The sequence below is a fragment of the Pelodiscus sinensis genome, chromosome 4 (genome assembly GCF_049634645.1).
Source record: "Pelodiscus sinensis isolate JC-2024 chromosome 4, ASM4963464v1, whole genome shotgun sequence".
NCBI classification, from domain to species: Eukaryota; Metazoa; Chordata; order Testudines; family Trionychidae; genus Pelodiscus; species Pelodiscus sinensis.
This window is the reverse complement of record NC_134714.1, coordinates 130,049,288-130,066,032: the sequence shown is the minus strand read 5'-3', so window position 1 is coordinate 130,066,032 and position 16,745 is coordinate 130,049,288. Positions and strand designations below refer to the sequence as shown.

The 16,745-nt window shown below is 49.0% G+C and overlaps 1 protein-coding gene across 8 annotated transcripts in view; it reads right to left on the bottom strand.

The window, feature by feature from the left end:
- Positions 1-5,133: 5,133 nt before the first annotated feature.
- The window catches only part of LOC142829368 (uncharacterized), a 57,070-nt gene continuing 45,458 nt past the window's right edge, over positions 5,134-16,745 (bottom strand). For 5 of the 8 annotated variants that reach the window (XM_075929084.1, XM_075929088.1, XM_075929086.1 and 2 more), the window contains one exon: positions 6,307-14,144. In XM_075929084.1, coding sequence (XP_075785199.1) covers positions 13,803-14,144 — 342 coding nt within the window. In that variant the 3' untranslated portion in view covers positions 6,307-13,802. The other 3 variants (XM_075929085.1, XM_075929090.1, XM_075929091.1) reach the window with 3 other exon arrangements.

Genomic DNA, 16,745 nt, shown 5'->3' with positions numbered 1-16,745 from the left:
AAATGAGGAAATCTAATGTAAATGTACTGCGCAGGCGCGCAGTTCAGAGAGGGCTCAAGAGCTACTCTTAGAGCCTCCGAGATCTACCGGTAGATCGCGATCTACTGGTTGGTGACCACGGATCTAGACTGGGAGTTTTTCGGGATAGATACTTCTGCTATCCCCAAAATACTCCATGTCTGCTCTTCTGATTTTTTTTGAGGAAGAGCAGATGTGCTCTTCTGGAAGCCCTGTCTTCCTTGCTCCACAAGGAAGAAGGGATCTTCCAAAAGAGGAGGTTTTTCTGAAATTTGACACAGCCTAGATGGGCCAAATTTTAGAAAGCATCTTCTGACAAAAAAAAGTAGTAAGCAAATTACAGAGCACAATATGCACACCTGTTTCCAAAAAACCATCATAATGTAGACATAGCTGTAACATTACCTTTGGATGAATGTGCAAGTGCTCCGAGCAAAGTCATTGTTTAGTGGGTGAAGTGGGCGGGTAAAGATCTGTTCTACGTTCCATGCTTTGAATAGACCCACCTTAAGCTGAAAAAAAAAAAAGTTACACTATCAATTTCTTTGGACAGGTCTGTATGTATGTTCCTGCCTCTATTTGCCATTGATTTTACATACAATTATTGTAGTTCACTATCCAATCTTTAAGCATTACTACCTGGAGGAATACGTTGGGGATATTTTGGCAGGAAATGACACCCTACTCATCTACATCGTAGCAATCCAGATGCGATGAGCAACTCCAGTGTTTGCAAGAACAGGGTGGTTTCCGAAAAAACGTGTCACCCATAACTTACATTAAAAAACCTCACAAGAACAAGGAAGCCCATGTTCATGATCAGCTATGCAGGACCTGGTGGCAGGGTTGAAGAAATAGGACAAATAACTGCAGAAACAATTCTTTACCTTGATATTGAATTCAGGGCTGCGATCTGTCAGTATCTGTGCTGTACATGCATATAAAAGAAGAAAATCACGTATTTTCTTTCCCACTACCAAGGGGGACTTAGTTTTCAGTGGAATTGTCTCCACCCATCTTGAGACATAATCCGTGGCGGTCAGTATGTAGCGGTGTCCCTTCTTCGTCACTGGCAGTGGTCCTATTAAGTGCATTCCCACCAGAGCCAAGTGCCGATTCACCTATATGAAGGGTTACAGGCATACTTTAGTGCTCTCCTATTGAATGGTCTTAATGCCCATGTGTGGTAAGCAGAGGAAACAGCTGTAATGTGTTTACAGCTGTAATCTCATTTCCTTTAAATACAACGAAACAAAAAACACAGAAAAAAGACAAAACAAGAAATACAAGAATGGGGGCAGGAAAAGTGATGCAAGAATTAATTCTGCAAGACTCTGCCACACTGCACTCCAGTGTGCCACTCACACCGCACTTGCTGCAAAGCCTCAGTGTGCAGCAATCATACAAATAAATCATGATAAACAATTCTGACTCTTTCAAAGATTTTTGTATTGCGATGTACTCAAGGCAGCCTTGAGATCGTGTGGATGCTGAGTACCCTAAGAACTTTCTGAATGTACTGACAGTGGAAAGAAAGGAAGTAAAAGAAATTTCAGAGGATACGGAGCAGATGTCTTGGAGTCCAAAGTTTACCTGTATGCTTTTCAAGAAGGCTAGCAGATTTGATTCCTCTCCCACTTCCTGGCACTGTGGACACTGCTTCACCTGGTTTGGCGGAACAATATTAAACATTTGTCTATTAAAAAATATCACTGCAAGGGAAGGGAGTTCACATTTCCACACTAGATGCATCAATATTGTTCCTGTTATTTTCATTTTAGTTTCATGACATCACATACCCAAGTGGAGATGTCCGTAGTCATGGTTGGCCAATAGTATTTGGAGATCAGTGCAGCCCTCATGGTTGCTGCTTCTTGGTGTCCACCCTCTGGACTGACATGATACTTCTCAAAGAGATCTAGGGCTTGATTCACAGTGTGCACAACCGTAACCTTCCTTCCTTTTGCATAAAAGGAAAGAGTCCCTGCTGCTGACCAGAGAAGATGAAGAGATGAGGACATCAAATGTTACGCTAAAGCAGTTATCAGGTATTTTCAAAGTCAGACTGGTTATAAGGAATTTGTGTATCAAAGAGATCTGTATGGGGAATGGGTCATCTCAGCATGGGGACCAACACAAGGGACCAATTTCTTTACGGGGTTATCATTACATATTAATGTCTTTTATTTAAAAAAAAAATATCAGAAATCATTGAGCAATAAATAGACAACGACCCATGTTTGTAAACTACCCTGCATAACGTACTTGATTTCTCAAGTTAAATCATAGAATTTTGGGTAATATTTATACTCCTCATCATGTCATGGAGCCTCTATATGTAGCAAGGAGATTTTCTGGGAAATGTAGGGAACAATAGAGAACCTAACCCAAGGCCCACTGAAGGTTTGGCTCACGCTCAGAATAATCACTTTTTTTGGGTGGGGTAAGGAGAGGGAGAGAAAAAAAATCAAAACTATTCCTTATTAAGAAAAGTCCATTATAATCCCTGTCTTAGTTCACAGAAAAACAAATATTGCTTGCCTTCTAAAGAAAAGTTGGCAGAAAACTGGCGCAGGTTACGTCTCTGTGTTTTATTCATTCCTTTAGGATAGGTGTTATTCCTCTTATAGGCCAAAACATGAGCCATGTTTTCTTTGAAAGATGTCTCTGTATTGTTCACAGAAGAAAAACATAGCATTTACATAATTGCAAAAGTGAAGTATTTACCCCTGAACAATCAGACTCCATTCATAAGTGACCAAAGTAATTTGGAGCTATGTGCACAAGGTTGAAGGATATGGGGCTTACAAAAAACTGTCTGTACTTGATCAAGCAGATCAAATGTGATTTGAAATAATTTAATTCTGATAGTGCAAAGAAAACACAAGAAAAAACCAATTGAATAAAAAAAGCATGGACAGGGATATTTGAAAATTCTGACCAATATGTTCAAAAAATATGTATTTAGAACCCCATTTCTTACCTGCCATACTGAGATGTATTGCAGTAATTTTCCCCCACTACAGCTTTTTTTGAGGGAGAAAAATGGTCTTCTGTAATTCTGAAGAATCTGAAACAAACAAATCCCTATAAAAATATACTATCATGGGAACCTAGGTGGTAAGACTTCTAGGGAAGGATGCTGAGTGCTGATAAGAGGCTAATGACCATCTCACTGGAGAATGGGAAGGAGAGACTTCTGAGGTGATTACCAGGAGGTAAGTAAGCAGTCAGCACGGCTAATTTTTTATGAGTGCACCAAACTTATCACATACAAAAACGTTATGCTCATTCAGGAGGCTGATTCCGCAATCATCACAAATGACACTTAAGTGTTATAACCAGCTGCTGCATCACCACAATGCCTGCTGGAAAACACTAATAAAAAACATTCTGTGGGAAGAGAGGGCCCAATGTTTCCAAGCCTTTTAGAAAGCATTCTACACAACTCTCAGGGCTATTGTATGTAAAACCCTGCGTGAAAGGCTGAGAATTTCTATGCTAGGTCCTACTTTGCACTGCAAAAGGACTCAGTACAGCGATTAGGTAAAGAACCACTGAATTCCTTTGAATCCAAGCTAGGGGGTAAGTGTGTCCCTGTGTTTCACACACGCCCCTGGCTAGAGCAAAGTTTCAGCATCCTAATGACCCTTCTGCACCACATCTTAGCCCATGAGCGTTCCTGTCTTGTTTTGGAGACAGTCTCTGGACGCTTTCCCCCTCATTGCTACAGTACAAGCACCTTGTGCTCAGGGGCTGTTATTGCAGAACAGCTCCAACAGCCCTGTGACTGCCAGATGGGGAAAAACCCTCAACTTTCTGTGAGCAGCGAGGAAACGGCCCGTGTCTGCGTGTGAGCAGAACAGCCCCCTACAGCAGAGACCTCCCTGGGGTGGGAAGAACCTTAAAGTCCTGGCAGCTGGAGGAGCCGGTGTCGGGCGCTGGCCGGGCCTGTGCCTGGAAGAGCCCAGCCCGGGATTCCAATGGGAGCAGGTGGTCCTGAGAGAGGGGACATAGAAGAGCCCCCGCTGCCCTCCCCCGCGCAGCACCCACAGCAGGTGGCTCAGCCCATCGGGGTCACCGAACCCCCGCCAGCACCAGCGCCTGCCCCATGGACGTGACCCCGCCTGCTGCACCCGCCCCCCTTGCCTCCAGCTGCGTGAGCAGCCCCGGCTGCCCGCCCCCCCATCACGGATCCCTCCCCCTCGACTCCCCCCATCACGGACCCCCTCCCGCTCCCAGTCTGCCCAGGGCTGGGCGCGGTGCTGCTGCCCCTCGACTCGGTCTTGCGCTCGGCTCCCGACGCCTGAGCGCAGAGCTGGGGGGGGGGGGAGCCTGGAGGGAGCGACCCCCCCGTCACGGTACCCAGCCCGCAGCGCGCTCGGGGGAAGGAGCCGCGGGTCCCGGAGCACGGTGCCCGGCCCGAGGGCGTCCCACTTGCCCGCGCCCCCTCACTTGCCCCCCTCACCTGCCCGTCATCTGTCCCCCCCCTCACCTGCCCCACGCTCCCACCTGCCCCGCGTCTCTCGCCTGCCCGGGCTGCTGCACGTGGCTGGGGGGGACGCGCCCAGCACCTGGCTCCTTATCCCGTAGCTGGGTGGGGTCGGGAGCTGCCCCGCCCCCAGCCCAGGGGCCTCAGGGGTGGGGCTCCCCCCACCAGTGTTGCTGTGAGATGGGGGGAGGGGCTGAACACCCATCAACTTTTTAGGGGGAGGATGAGAAACTTCTAGGGCTGCAGATCAGGCGCGGGTCCCCTCCCCCCCGCAGCTATAGGGGGGTCCCCTCAGGGCGCCTCTCTGGTCAGATGGGGGGGTCACTCTTGGGGGTGCCTTGGCCAATAGGCGCTGCCCTTGCTGCTGGCCTGGGGGGAGGAAAAGGGAACAGAGGCAGGCGGGGCGGGGGAGGAAGGTCCCCAGTTACTTGCAAAGTGACACCCTAGGTGGGTCTGACAGCCCCCGGCCAGTTCCCGGCCAGTTTTACCTGCTGTAACGCCCAGGAGCAGGGCCCCGGCCCTGGCAGCGATTTGGGAGCCTTTACTGATGCTCCCATCACACACAGTTGGGTGTCAGCCTGGGCCCTGGGGGGCTGGAGGCTGAAAAATCAGTCAAGCTGCGCACCAGTGAGATGCCACGCCCCCCATCTTTGTAGCTCCTGACTGACCAGACACTCTCCACATTCCCCTCCCACCCTGAGCCTGGGGGGACCCAGGCTAGTAGATTTTGTGAGCTCCAGCCCCATAGCGGGGCAATGTGTGTGTGTGTGTGGGGGGGGGGAAGCACCACTATGGACTCCCCAATGCTTGGGGAGGGGGCCCTGAATCTCATCCAGCCAAGCAGAAGGTTGCATATAGCCCCCCAGGCCTGAGGTTCCCCACCCCTTGCCTAGAGCCTGGTGCATTTGTGTCAGGCGGATAAACATGCTTATTTTGGGACCAGCTGTGCCTGTGTGTTTTCTTGATTGAATTTTTGGTGCATATTGAGCAAAAGACACAACCCTCATTGTAACTCTTTTTTTGTGACACGGTTAAACAAGTGGTGGTACAGGCTGCTGACTCCTAATTGGTTGGAGAACCAAGAAGGCATAATTTGTGTAAATGGCATAATTTGGAGATGTCCATTTAATTCCTGTGACACTGTTTCCATAAGACCGGCCCTAGTGGACACTGGACAGGGGCTGACATTGGCCAGTTCTATGGGCTCCCGTCTCCTTGTGCTGGCTGGGAGCCGGGCTGCACCAAGGCTCCCCAAGAATTGGGAACTGCCCAATGGGAAGCCAAGAGCCCAGGGAGGAGCTGTCCGTCTCCTGATGGGGAGCAGAAACTGGGGAGCTGGGGTGCAGCCCAGGGAGAAGCTGGGAACCCAGGCAACAGCCCGGCTTGCAGCAGGCAGCCCGAGCAGCACCTGACGTCTCTGTGGGAAGTGGGGAGCTGGGAGCAAGAAGCCGGGGGGCAGACCAGCTGTTAGTGGGGAGCTGCTCACAAAGCTGAGATGAAGAGTCACACTTCTTGGAGGTGGATGCCTGGCTGGATACAAGAAACAAACCAGTGGGGACGGAGGTGGGGCACTAAGGTGCACTGGGGAGCTATATGGTCTTCCAGACACTGTCTTCCACCACCGGGCCCTCACTGTGCTGGAGGAGGATTCAAGGAATTTGCATCCGAAAGGAGCTGGAGCACCCTCGGATTGCTCTGTCTCCACTCCAGACAAGAAGCTCTTTCACTCTTTGGGCGCGCCCCTGCTCAGTCTGGGATGGGCTCTGCTGGGGTAAGTGGTCAGCTGTGAAAACAGATAACAGTCCCTGAGACAGGGCTGTGCCTTCTGCTTCCGACCCGATCCCAGGGGTGCAGGACCCGATCCCAGGGGTGCCCATAACGTCAGCTCAGGGACTGAGAGGTGACGGACCAAACCCCATGACCAGTGCAGGGAGACCTGTTGTCGCCAGAAGGGTGGAGAAAGGAGATGGCCAACAATCAGAGACAACAGGCCCTAGGACAGGGGTCAGGGGCTGCTGACCCACAGAAAAATCAGTCAGGGGCTGCACACAACTGAGAAGCAAAAAACCCACAAACCAAACACCCCTCACTGAGGCGGCCCCCGACTGAGAAGCAGAGACACTCGCCACATTCCCTGCACACAGCGGGGCCTGGGGGAGCTGGGCTAGTAGATTTTTGTGGCCCCCCCAGACTTTGGGATAGGGCCAAAAATGAGGAGTTCAGCGTGTGGGAGGCAGCTGCTGAGAAGCAGGCTGGGGCTGTGGGGGCTGGTGGATTTGGGAGGGTGCAGGAATGGGCTGAGGGGGAGCTAAGGTGCGGGAGTAGGGAGGGGGTGCAGCAGAAGGCTGGAGGTGAGGGGGCTGCAGGATGAGCACAGCAGCACTGGCTCTCCAATGCTGGGGGTGAGTCTGAGCCTTGGGGGCTGGATCCAGGCAAGCCGGGGCTGGATGCGGCCCCTGGGCTATAGCTTCCTCACCGGTCCTAGATGGAGCAGGGCCTCACTGAGCTGAATTCAGGGCAGGCATAGAGACCAGCAGCTGGCTGTACCCAGCCTGGGCCAGACCTCCTCATCCGCTCTGTGCAGGCCAACCCAGATCCTCTGGCGCCCCTGGGAGCTCCCCCTGAGCCTTGCATAGTGATGTAGCCTCCCACCTCCCCAGCCACATGAGGCTACTGGGTTCTTCTCCTTTCACAAGTCACATATGCAGGAGCAAGGGGTCCTAGATCACCCTGGGGACAGATACTCTCAATTAGAACGTCACTCCCCCCCAAAGCTTATCTTAAAATTTTCCTGATCCTGGAAGGAGTTAAAAGGCATCACTCGGGCTCCTCCAGTTTCTAAGGGATATAAGCACATAAGAGCGTCCGTACTGGGTCAGACCAAAGGTCCATCCAGCCCAGTATCCTGTCTGCCTACGGTGGCCACTGCCAGGTGCCCCAGAGGGAGTGAACAGCACAAGCAATCATCAAGTGATCCCTCCCGTCACCCATTGCCAGCCTCTGACAAACAGAGGATAGGCGCTCCATTCCTTCCCAGCCTGGCTAATAAGTTTTGACAGACCTAACACGCCATGGTCTAGACTGGCGTGATTTTGCGGAAATACTTTTAATGGAAAAGTTTTTCTGTTAAAAGTATTTCTGCAAAAAAACGTCTAGATTCGCACAGATGCTTTTGTGCAAAAAGTGCTTTTCCGCAAAAGCATCCGTGCCCAGTATAGACGCGCTTTTGCACAAGAAAGCTCTGATGACCATTTTAGCCATCGGGTTTTCTTGCGCAAAAAATTAAGGTGCCGGTCTACTCTGGCCCTCTTGCGCAAGTATTCTTGCGCAAGAGGGCTTATCCATGAGCGGGAGCGTCAAAGTATTTTCACAAGAAGCACTGAATTCTTACATTAGAACGTCAGTGCTCTTGCACAAATTCAAGCGGCCAGTGTAGACAGCCGGCAAGTTTTTGCGCAAAAGCACCTGCTTTTGCGCAAAATCTTGCCAGTCTAGACGCACCCCATGAATTTATCTAATTCTCAACTAAATTAATGTTTCACACAAAGAGATCAGTAAAAATAAATAATAAAGCAACCCAGAGAGCGAATAAAACTACAAACAAATGACACCAGTGAAACTATGTAGGGAATAATTCTGGACACTCTGGGTGCAGGTGAAAACAAGCAGAGGATTTTTTGTAACCTGGTGAGGACTACATTGAATTATATAGGCAGCAGATGGGTGGAGTGGAAGCAATTTCATAGGGTCTAGCAGCAAGACGAATGCGCACATAATAAATTATGAAGGTTCACAATATCTCTGCCCATTGCCAGTTAAGCATCTTATCACTAATGCAGGTAGTCATTGCTAACAAGCTGAATGAGCCAACATAAACAAAGACATGTTAATAGCAACTTTGTCTGCTGGAAATATGCTGGATCTACTACTGGGGTGATAATGCCTTGAGTAGCACGGTCCTTGGGATCCAAACTTATTATCTAGGAATAAAGCAGACAGCGAAAACAACTCCCAAGTGGTTTGTTTTGGTGCCATCCAGGGCCTTATCAGAGAGAGACCCTCTTGGAATATGGTTGCCAGGGTGACCAGGGTCACGGTAGCTGTTTATGCTGTATATTCTCAGGCCTCAATTTTAGGATTTGAATGACAGATCTCAGCAAGATACCATCGACTGCCTCAGTTTACCGCTACAGAATACAAAGGGGAAATAAAACAAGTGGGCAAGTTGCAATTGTGGCAGCCGTGTTTATACAAATGAAGCGGGGAAAATTTAAATCCCCGCTTCATTTGCAATTGCGACGTGTCTAATCTGCATCCCTTTTCCAGAAAAGGGGTGCAGTGTAGACACAGCCGTGGTGGGTTATGTGTATTTTACATGAGTATTTAGGACCCACAATCTGTGCAAATGCAACAGAGCCCTGTAGGAAAAGGCAAAGTTTTCCTGGTTTAACACAGTGCTTCCTTCACCAACTTAAAGAATCAGAGGAAGCTCATTAAATTTTCACACACACACACACACACACACACACTTTGGGGGTTACATTCCTGCTTCAAAGAGCTTGCATATAAAGTCTTCCTCCTACAAAGCATGACACTAAACCTAGTGTTCTTAGCAGTGACTGAAGTGCCCTGCGGAGCCAGAACTACATAGATCACAAAGAGCCGGCGTCTGGCCTTAATGGGTTTCATTCCTGTCCCCAAACAAATTCTAACCCCTCATGGAAACCACTTGTCTGGCTGGATTCCAAGTGATTTCCACTAAGTTTTAGACATTGATTGGGAAGAGGCATCTCCCTGGCCAGGCCACTGCAGGCCCTGCCCTGGGCTCAGACAGGACAGGCTGAAATACCAGAGTTTGAATTCCTTTTAAAAAACAAAAGTTATTCTCCAGCCAGGACCTGTCTCTCTCCTCCCAGGCCCCCACACCTCCCCTAGGGCTCCCAGGGAACCCCTCTCCCCTCTGCCTGTCCTCCCAGCGCTGCTGGAGCTGGGACTTTCAGTGTCCTTCACCCCCCAAGCAGCCCAGCTGGGGCTGAAATGGAGTCAGAGGCTCCTCTGCCTGCCAGCTGCCACTATAACGGGGACTTTCACCGCACTCAGAGCTATTTGTGAGCAGGATAAATTTTGTTCTGTGCACCAAGGCCTGTGCAGCTGTGCCCCGCCAATAGAAACACAAGTTGTTGGCCCTGGGCGCTGCAGGAGCTCTGCCAATCAGCTGGGCAGCATTCGACTCTCTCCTTGACACCTGCCCAAGCACTCAGCTTACAGTGAACGCCGGTGCCTCCTGTCCTCTGCTGGGTGCGGACTGGGATCCCCGTGTGAAGTCACCTGCGCACGACTGAGCAGCACAGCCACAGCCTCCGTCTGTTCAGGCAGGGGGGCTGTTCACACCCCTCCATGCTCTGCAGCGGGACACACCACGGCGGTCGGGCCTCCAAGCAGCACCAAGGGCTGTGACAGTCCTTCGCACGGCGACTCATCCGTGCAAGGCTTCACCCGTGTGACACGATTCCAAAGGGTTTCAGTGCCAGCTCAGAGGTGCAGCAGGCCCCTCCCAGGGGTTTTGTGCATTGCACTTTCCACTGGGAGCAGCTGTGCCCAGCGATGGCTCCGAACCCGGTTAGGATCCCTTCTAGGTGGGCCCAGGGCCAGACAGAGACCCAGCCTGGTTGAGAATGGAATGTGTGAGGCTGCATCGCCACCTAGTGGCTGCAGGAGAGATTACTCCCTTTGGGCCTATGTGCTCACCTGTACACTGGCCCACTCTTCACCTTCCACGCCTGATAACTCCTTTTATTTGGCACTGTCTCTCATTGCATCATTTCTAAGGTGAGGTTGCAAGCTCTTTGCGGGAGGAAGAGGATGTTACTCACCTTGGTGCAATAATGATGGTTCTTCAAGATGTGTGTCCCTTTGAGTGCTCCACTGTAGGTGTTGGGCTGGTCCTGGTGCCGCAGAGCGGAGATTTGTTAGCAGTGGCCTATGCTAAAAGTTATTGTGAGTAATCACAGGTGGCAAGAGGATCGAAGGAAGGCTTTGTTAAAGCTTCCAAAACTAGGTCGAGGTTCCACGATTTGGGAGGTTTTCTGTACTGTGGAAAAAGGTTCGCTAGGCCTTTCATAAGCCTCCTAATGATTGGGCGGATAAAAATCAAATAGCTATCTATGGGAGGTTGGAAGGCTGTGATTGTGGCTAGATGTACTTTAATTGAAGAAAGTGTGAGGCCAGTGTGTTTGAGATGAAGGATAGAGTCCAGGATGTGATGGATGGGGATGGATAATGGATCAAACTCATTGTCTGTACAGCAGGAGTGGAATCGGCACCATTTGTGAATGTAGGTGGATCGAGTCGTGGATCGTTTGCTATGTATCAGAATGCGCTTAACTTCCTAGGAGCAGGTTATCTCTGTTTGGTGGAGCCAACTATGAGCCATGCCATGATACTGAGGTGGTCGGGCTGAGGATGCACCAAGGTTCCTTGGGCCTGTGTCAACAGATCGTGGTGCTTGGGGAAGCGATATGTAGGGTACGGTGACATGTGGAACAGGTAAGGGAGCCATGTTTGATGTGGCCAGAAGGGGGCTATGAGTACCACTGTCCCTGACTATTTTCTCCAAGACTCTCGGAAGTAGAGGAATCGGAGGAAAGGCGAACAGGAGACGATGACTCCAATTGAATAGAAAGTTGTCCCCCAGAGACCCCGGTCCTATGCCTGCTCTGGAACAGTAGTAACAGCACTTCGCGTTGTGATGTGTGGCGAAGAGGTCTATATTGGGGAGTCCCCATCGCGAGAAGAGCGCTCACAACACATTGTGAGATAGTTCCCATTTGTGTTGTGTTAAGAAATGCCTGCTGAGGGCATCAGCCATGATGTTGTCCTTGCCAAAGAGGTATGTCACCATGATCAGGATGTCATGGTGGATACACCAGTTCCACAGTCAAAATGCTTCTGCACAGAGGGAATGGGATTGGGCCCCTCCCTGTCTGTTTATATAGAACACCGTTGTCATATTGTCAGTGAGTATGTGGATGACACACCCACAAATAAGAGTAATGGAGGGCTTGCAAGCATTGAATACAGTTCTCAACTCGAGGAAGTTGATATGCAGTAGGGTCTCTTGTGTGGACCATCTCCACTGGATGCAACAGTCTTGGAGGTGAGCACCCCATCCCACTAGGGATGCATCTGTGGTAATTTCCATAGTATCAGAGGGGTAGCCGTGTTACTCATGGAACTTTTTGCCAGGGATATAGAGAAGCAAAAATTATAACAAAAAAGAACTAGTCAAGTTCGTAGAGTATAGGTCCTTTAATGGCTATGAGCCAGGTTGGGGATGGATGGAACACCATGCTCTGACTGTTCCTAGCCTCTGTTTGCCAGAGACTGGGAATGAGCGACGGGATGAATCAACAATTCCCTGTTCTCGTCATTACCTCTGGGACATCTGGCATTGGCCACTGTCAGAAAACAGGTCACTGGGCTAGATGGAACTTTGGTGTGACCCAACATGGCCGTTCTTACATCAAAATTAATTATAACAATTAAAAAGTTTTGCTAAGTCTCGAGATAGTGGTGATGTGAGATAATGACCCGGCAAATGATGCATTTTGAAAATATTGCCCAGTAGGAAATGAGTATTTATAAAAGTTTCCCAGTCTAGAATTCTGGAGCAAAGTCACTAAAACATAATCCAACAAACAAATGTTCTGGCTGCTGTTGTTTGTTGCGCTACTGCTCACTCTACCGCTCTGTCCCCAACGGGCCTGCACTGTCACCTTCTGCCGCCACCTGCCACTGTGACCTCTGCAAGTCGGTCTCTTGAGGTTTCAAACAGCTCTCAGTGATTTCGACTCTCAGAGGGGGAACCTCACCGTGAGGGCAGGCTGGGCTGTCTCTTCTACAGGAACGCTGTCCCACAACCGGTCTAAGCACGTAGACCCGATTATCAGTGATCTCAGCTCTAAGGGTCACTTCAAGAACTCTCAGTGGAGCCTAGTCAATTCTTCTCTAAAAAGGGGAGAGAAGCAGGTCAAATAGTGCTGGACACAGGTAGAGTCCAAACCACCAAGCAAAACACCTGAGCTCCCCCCCTCTTCTCACCTAGCACTGGCACCCAAATCTCCTGCTTAGGCTGTGCAGTTCAGTTGAGGGTGACCAGTGCTCATTCATAATGGAAAAAGTGCTGGGGCTCAGGCAAATTTGTTACTTTCATATCTGATGTGGAGGCCTCAGGGCAAATCCTAGCACCCATCATGGATGGAGATAGCCTGCCTGAGGAAGGCTAAGTCCATTTCTGCTGCCCTTTACTCATGCAATAAGAACAACTTTTCAAGATCCTCATAGTTAACATTTTTATTAGAGCTCATGTGAAAAATGTAACTAAAGTGACTTGTAGCCCAACCCCAGCCAAAATCGATCTGTTGGACAGCACAGCTGTCTGCTGGGTACCTAGGCAGAGTAGGTATGTTCTTGCAAATACTGTCTGCTCCCAAATGCTTTTCAGCCACCCCCGGCTCATCACAAGCTGTCAGGGAACGCATTCAGATCTTGCTTATAAATCATCATTTGAAATTATGAGGTAGACCAATATAGCTGAAACAAATGGGCCAACATCGCTATAAATAACAGCTGTAAGAGTAAACTCAGCCAGGTTCAGACTTTCTAAAACCTTCCTGTGTTCTCAGGTTCAAGTATTTTCTCACTTACTGTGCATGCTTTTAAAGTGCATGTGAATGGTTCAAATTCCATTCCAGTTTCCAACCAATGACTAACTTGGCAACACTGCCTGTAATGGGGAAGGGAGGGAGCGGTGTTGGGGAAAATCAAGGGAGTGTACTTTCTCCCTCAGGCCCAGCCAAAGAGACTGCGGGGCCCAACATAGTTGGTAGCACCACATGCCCAGCCAGGGCAGCAAACAGATGGCCAGGCTGCCCACAGTGGAGGGCCCTGAAGGCATGGGCCTGAGGCAATGCCTTGCTCATCTTATCCTCAGGGCAGGCCTGCCCCCCTTGGGGGTGTGTTGGGAAATCCCTGGTGATTAGCATGCCCCTGACTCATTCACCACATTTCCCACTTTCAGCCTGGCCTCCCCTCCTCCACCACCAAAACAAGGAGGGAATAAATGTCTGTAAAGCCTTCACTCCCCGGCTGTGTGCCCTGTAAGCTGAGTGTCTGTGAAATTCCACAGGAGAATTTCAGGTACCACCCAGCTGATTAACAGAGCATCCATAGCAACTCACAGCATGTTTCTACTGGTGGTGCACATCTGCAAATGCCTCAGTGCACAGAAAATTTATTCTGCACATGGATAGAAAAAAATAGGAGGACCACTGTTCTCTGGTATACAAATGTTTCCCCTTCTCCTGTAACCTGACTCATAGGAATTTCCTGCATCAAGGAGGTATACCAAAGCAGTGCGTATGAATAATTTGACTTTTTTCTTCTTCATTTCAAGAACATTCCTCTTTTTCTCAAGTCGATTCCTCTTCTTTTCAGTCTCATTCCTCATATTTATGAGCTCTTCTTTAGATCCAGTCTTTATTAGATCCTTCTGAATCTTCAACTTCTTGTTTATTTCTTTCAGGTCCTTCTGGAGCTTAGCCTTTTCTCTAGTCAGTTGTTCAATGACATAGAGCTGTGTGCAATGAAATCAGTAACAAATTCTACTTTACAGCAGGCCAGCCAGAACCAAGTTTCATTATACACCTACCCTTTAGTTTTTCTATAGTAAGAGAATATTAAGGTTCCTAAGTCAAGCACTCGAGGATGTGACAAAAGGAAATGGCTAACCCACCCTCCCCCTCCAAAAAACAAAACAAACAAATGAAAAAAAACCAACCCCAAAACAAAACCCAACCCAACCCTTTATTCACACAGAGCAAAGGTTTCCTGTTGGTATCTCACACCCTTGTAAAATGCTGAGTTCAGCAAAACTCTAATGTCTGAAAGCCCAGAAATACAGTCTCTGGGAATTATGTACATGAGCGTCAGCTGCACTCACTGTATTAGCTATAGCTATATTAATGGTGGAGGTTTGATTGTAAAATGAAGTGATCTGGGAATAGTTTGAGGTGCATCATAAAGCTGCGACTGTGATAAAAGGGCAGCTGGGTTTGAGTCCCATCACGTACGCCAGTGTTTCCCAACTTTTTTTGGCCAAGGAACCCCTTTAGAATTTCAAGGAACCCCAGCCAGGAAAATTGGTCAAGCAAAAAAAAAAAAAAAAAAAAAAAGTGATAACTGTCTCTTTAATGCGGAGGAGTTCCAAGTTCTCGCGGAACCCTTACTTTCGCTTCGCGGAACCCTGGGGTTCCATGGAGCACTATTTGGGAAACACTGATGTACGCTATCAAAGGAAAGACCCCTACAGTAGAAATTTAAAATGCTTTGCTATTGAGCCACAGACTTGGGAAGCCCAAGTGAAAGATTGTTCAAGTTGGCGATCCAGTCTGGAGCCAGACACAAAACAAAACAAAAAGACAACGTAAAAAATGGATGATCAGCCATCAGTACCAGGAAAACATCTTTTGATGCACTTGGTGTGATAAAAATCTGTTTGTCTAGAATTGGCTTTTATAATAATCAAAGAGCTGCAAGATACAACTGTGACCCCCCGTCTGCAATACCAAATGTCTGTGCATACATGTGTGGGTTGTGGCAGTGGCAGGGCCCTGGGGTCTTATTGCCATGGGTGTGGTCAGTTGTGAGGTGGGAGATATCAGAGCAGTCTGTGGCTTTAATGATGGGTATAGTAAAGTACATGTTTGGGTGATACCCTGTAGGGAAGGGGATATAAAAGGACACAAAGTGGTTGGTAAATTTTAAATGTGTGATAATGCGTTGCGTAAGTACAGGCAGTCCCCGGGTTACATGGATCCGACTTACATCGGATCCCTACTTACAAACGGGGTGAGGCAACCCCGCACTAGCTGCTTCCCCCCAGCAGACCAGGGAGACACAAAGCTAGCGCCCCCCCGCCAGCAGACCAGGGAGACGCGGAGCGGCTTTTCTCAGCAGATACCTCAGCTTGAGAATAAAGGACTGAGGGAAGTGAGGTGTGGGAGAATAAAACTGAGCTCTGGAGAAATGTTTGGCTAGAGTTTCCCCTACAATATGTACCAGTTCCGACTTACATACAAATTCAACTTAAGAACAAACCTACAGTCCCTATCTTGTACGTAACCCGGGGACTGCCTGTAGGATCAATGTTTGAGTACAAGGCAGATGCAGGCAGCACCATTCCATTACACTGTATAGGCAGACTGAGTGTGGATGCTATGGGTGTACTGAGGCATCACTCAAAGAGGGCAGACTCAAGGTTATGTGGACCTTATCTTAATTCTTTTTCCCGGTTTTCAGACATTTGAGTTTTGCAGAATGGGACAGTCTAGAAAGCCACATACAACGGCTGAGCAATTTTAACTCTGCATTAATGATGGTTTTTCCCCCATTTAATTTCCTAGATTTTCATACAGAAAGAAATTTTGGGGACCGAAGTTCATGGTCACTTAAACAGCTGTAGTCCTCACTTAGGTTTGCAGGTGATATGCTACTGTGCCTAGGTAATAAACAAAAGCTGTAGCTTTTTGTTGTGCTTTTCATCAGTAGGTCTCAAAGAACTTGACACCCCCCCCCATTTTACAGATGGAAAACTGAGGTACAGAGAGATGAAATGACTTGTCCAGGGGTCACCCGACAGGCCAGTGGCAGAGCTATGAATAAGTGTAGTCCAGACGTGGGCAATAATTTTTTGCAGAGGCCACTTCAAAAAATTTTGAAGTGACCCCAGGCTGCATTGGAAGGGGCAGGGCCTCAAAAGGAAGGAGGCGGAGCCAGGATTATTTGGGCTTCCTCATCCCCAGACCATGATTGAGCCAGGATCTGGGGAAGCCCTGCTCACTGGACAGTGAGCTTGGAGCAGGCAGGCTGGGTGCAGGCCGTGGGAACACACGGCTGAGATGGGGTGAGAAGCTGAGAACGACCAGGCTTGGCACATGTAAGAAACACTTCCTGGGGGGAGGGGAGACGGGGACACCCACTGACATGAATGGGGGGCTCACACAACTCAGAGCTATTTCTTCAGGCTGTTCATCTCCATGGGCAACTCTCTTTCGGCTGAGACCATCTCACTGAGATGAATGAGCCTTAACCCCTCGCTGAACCCTCAACTTCAAAGTTTGAAAATGACCTCAACAGCAGTCATGCCCCCTCGGACACAGGCCCTGCCTGCACCCTG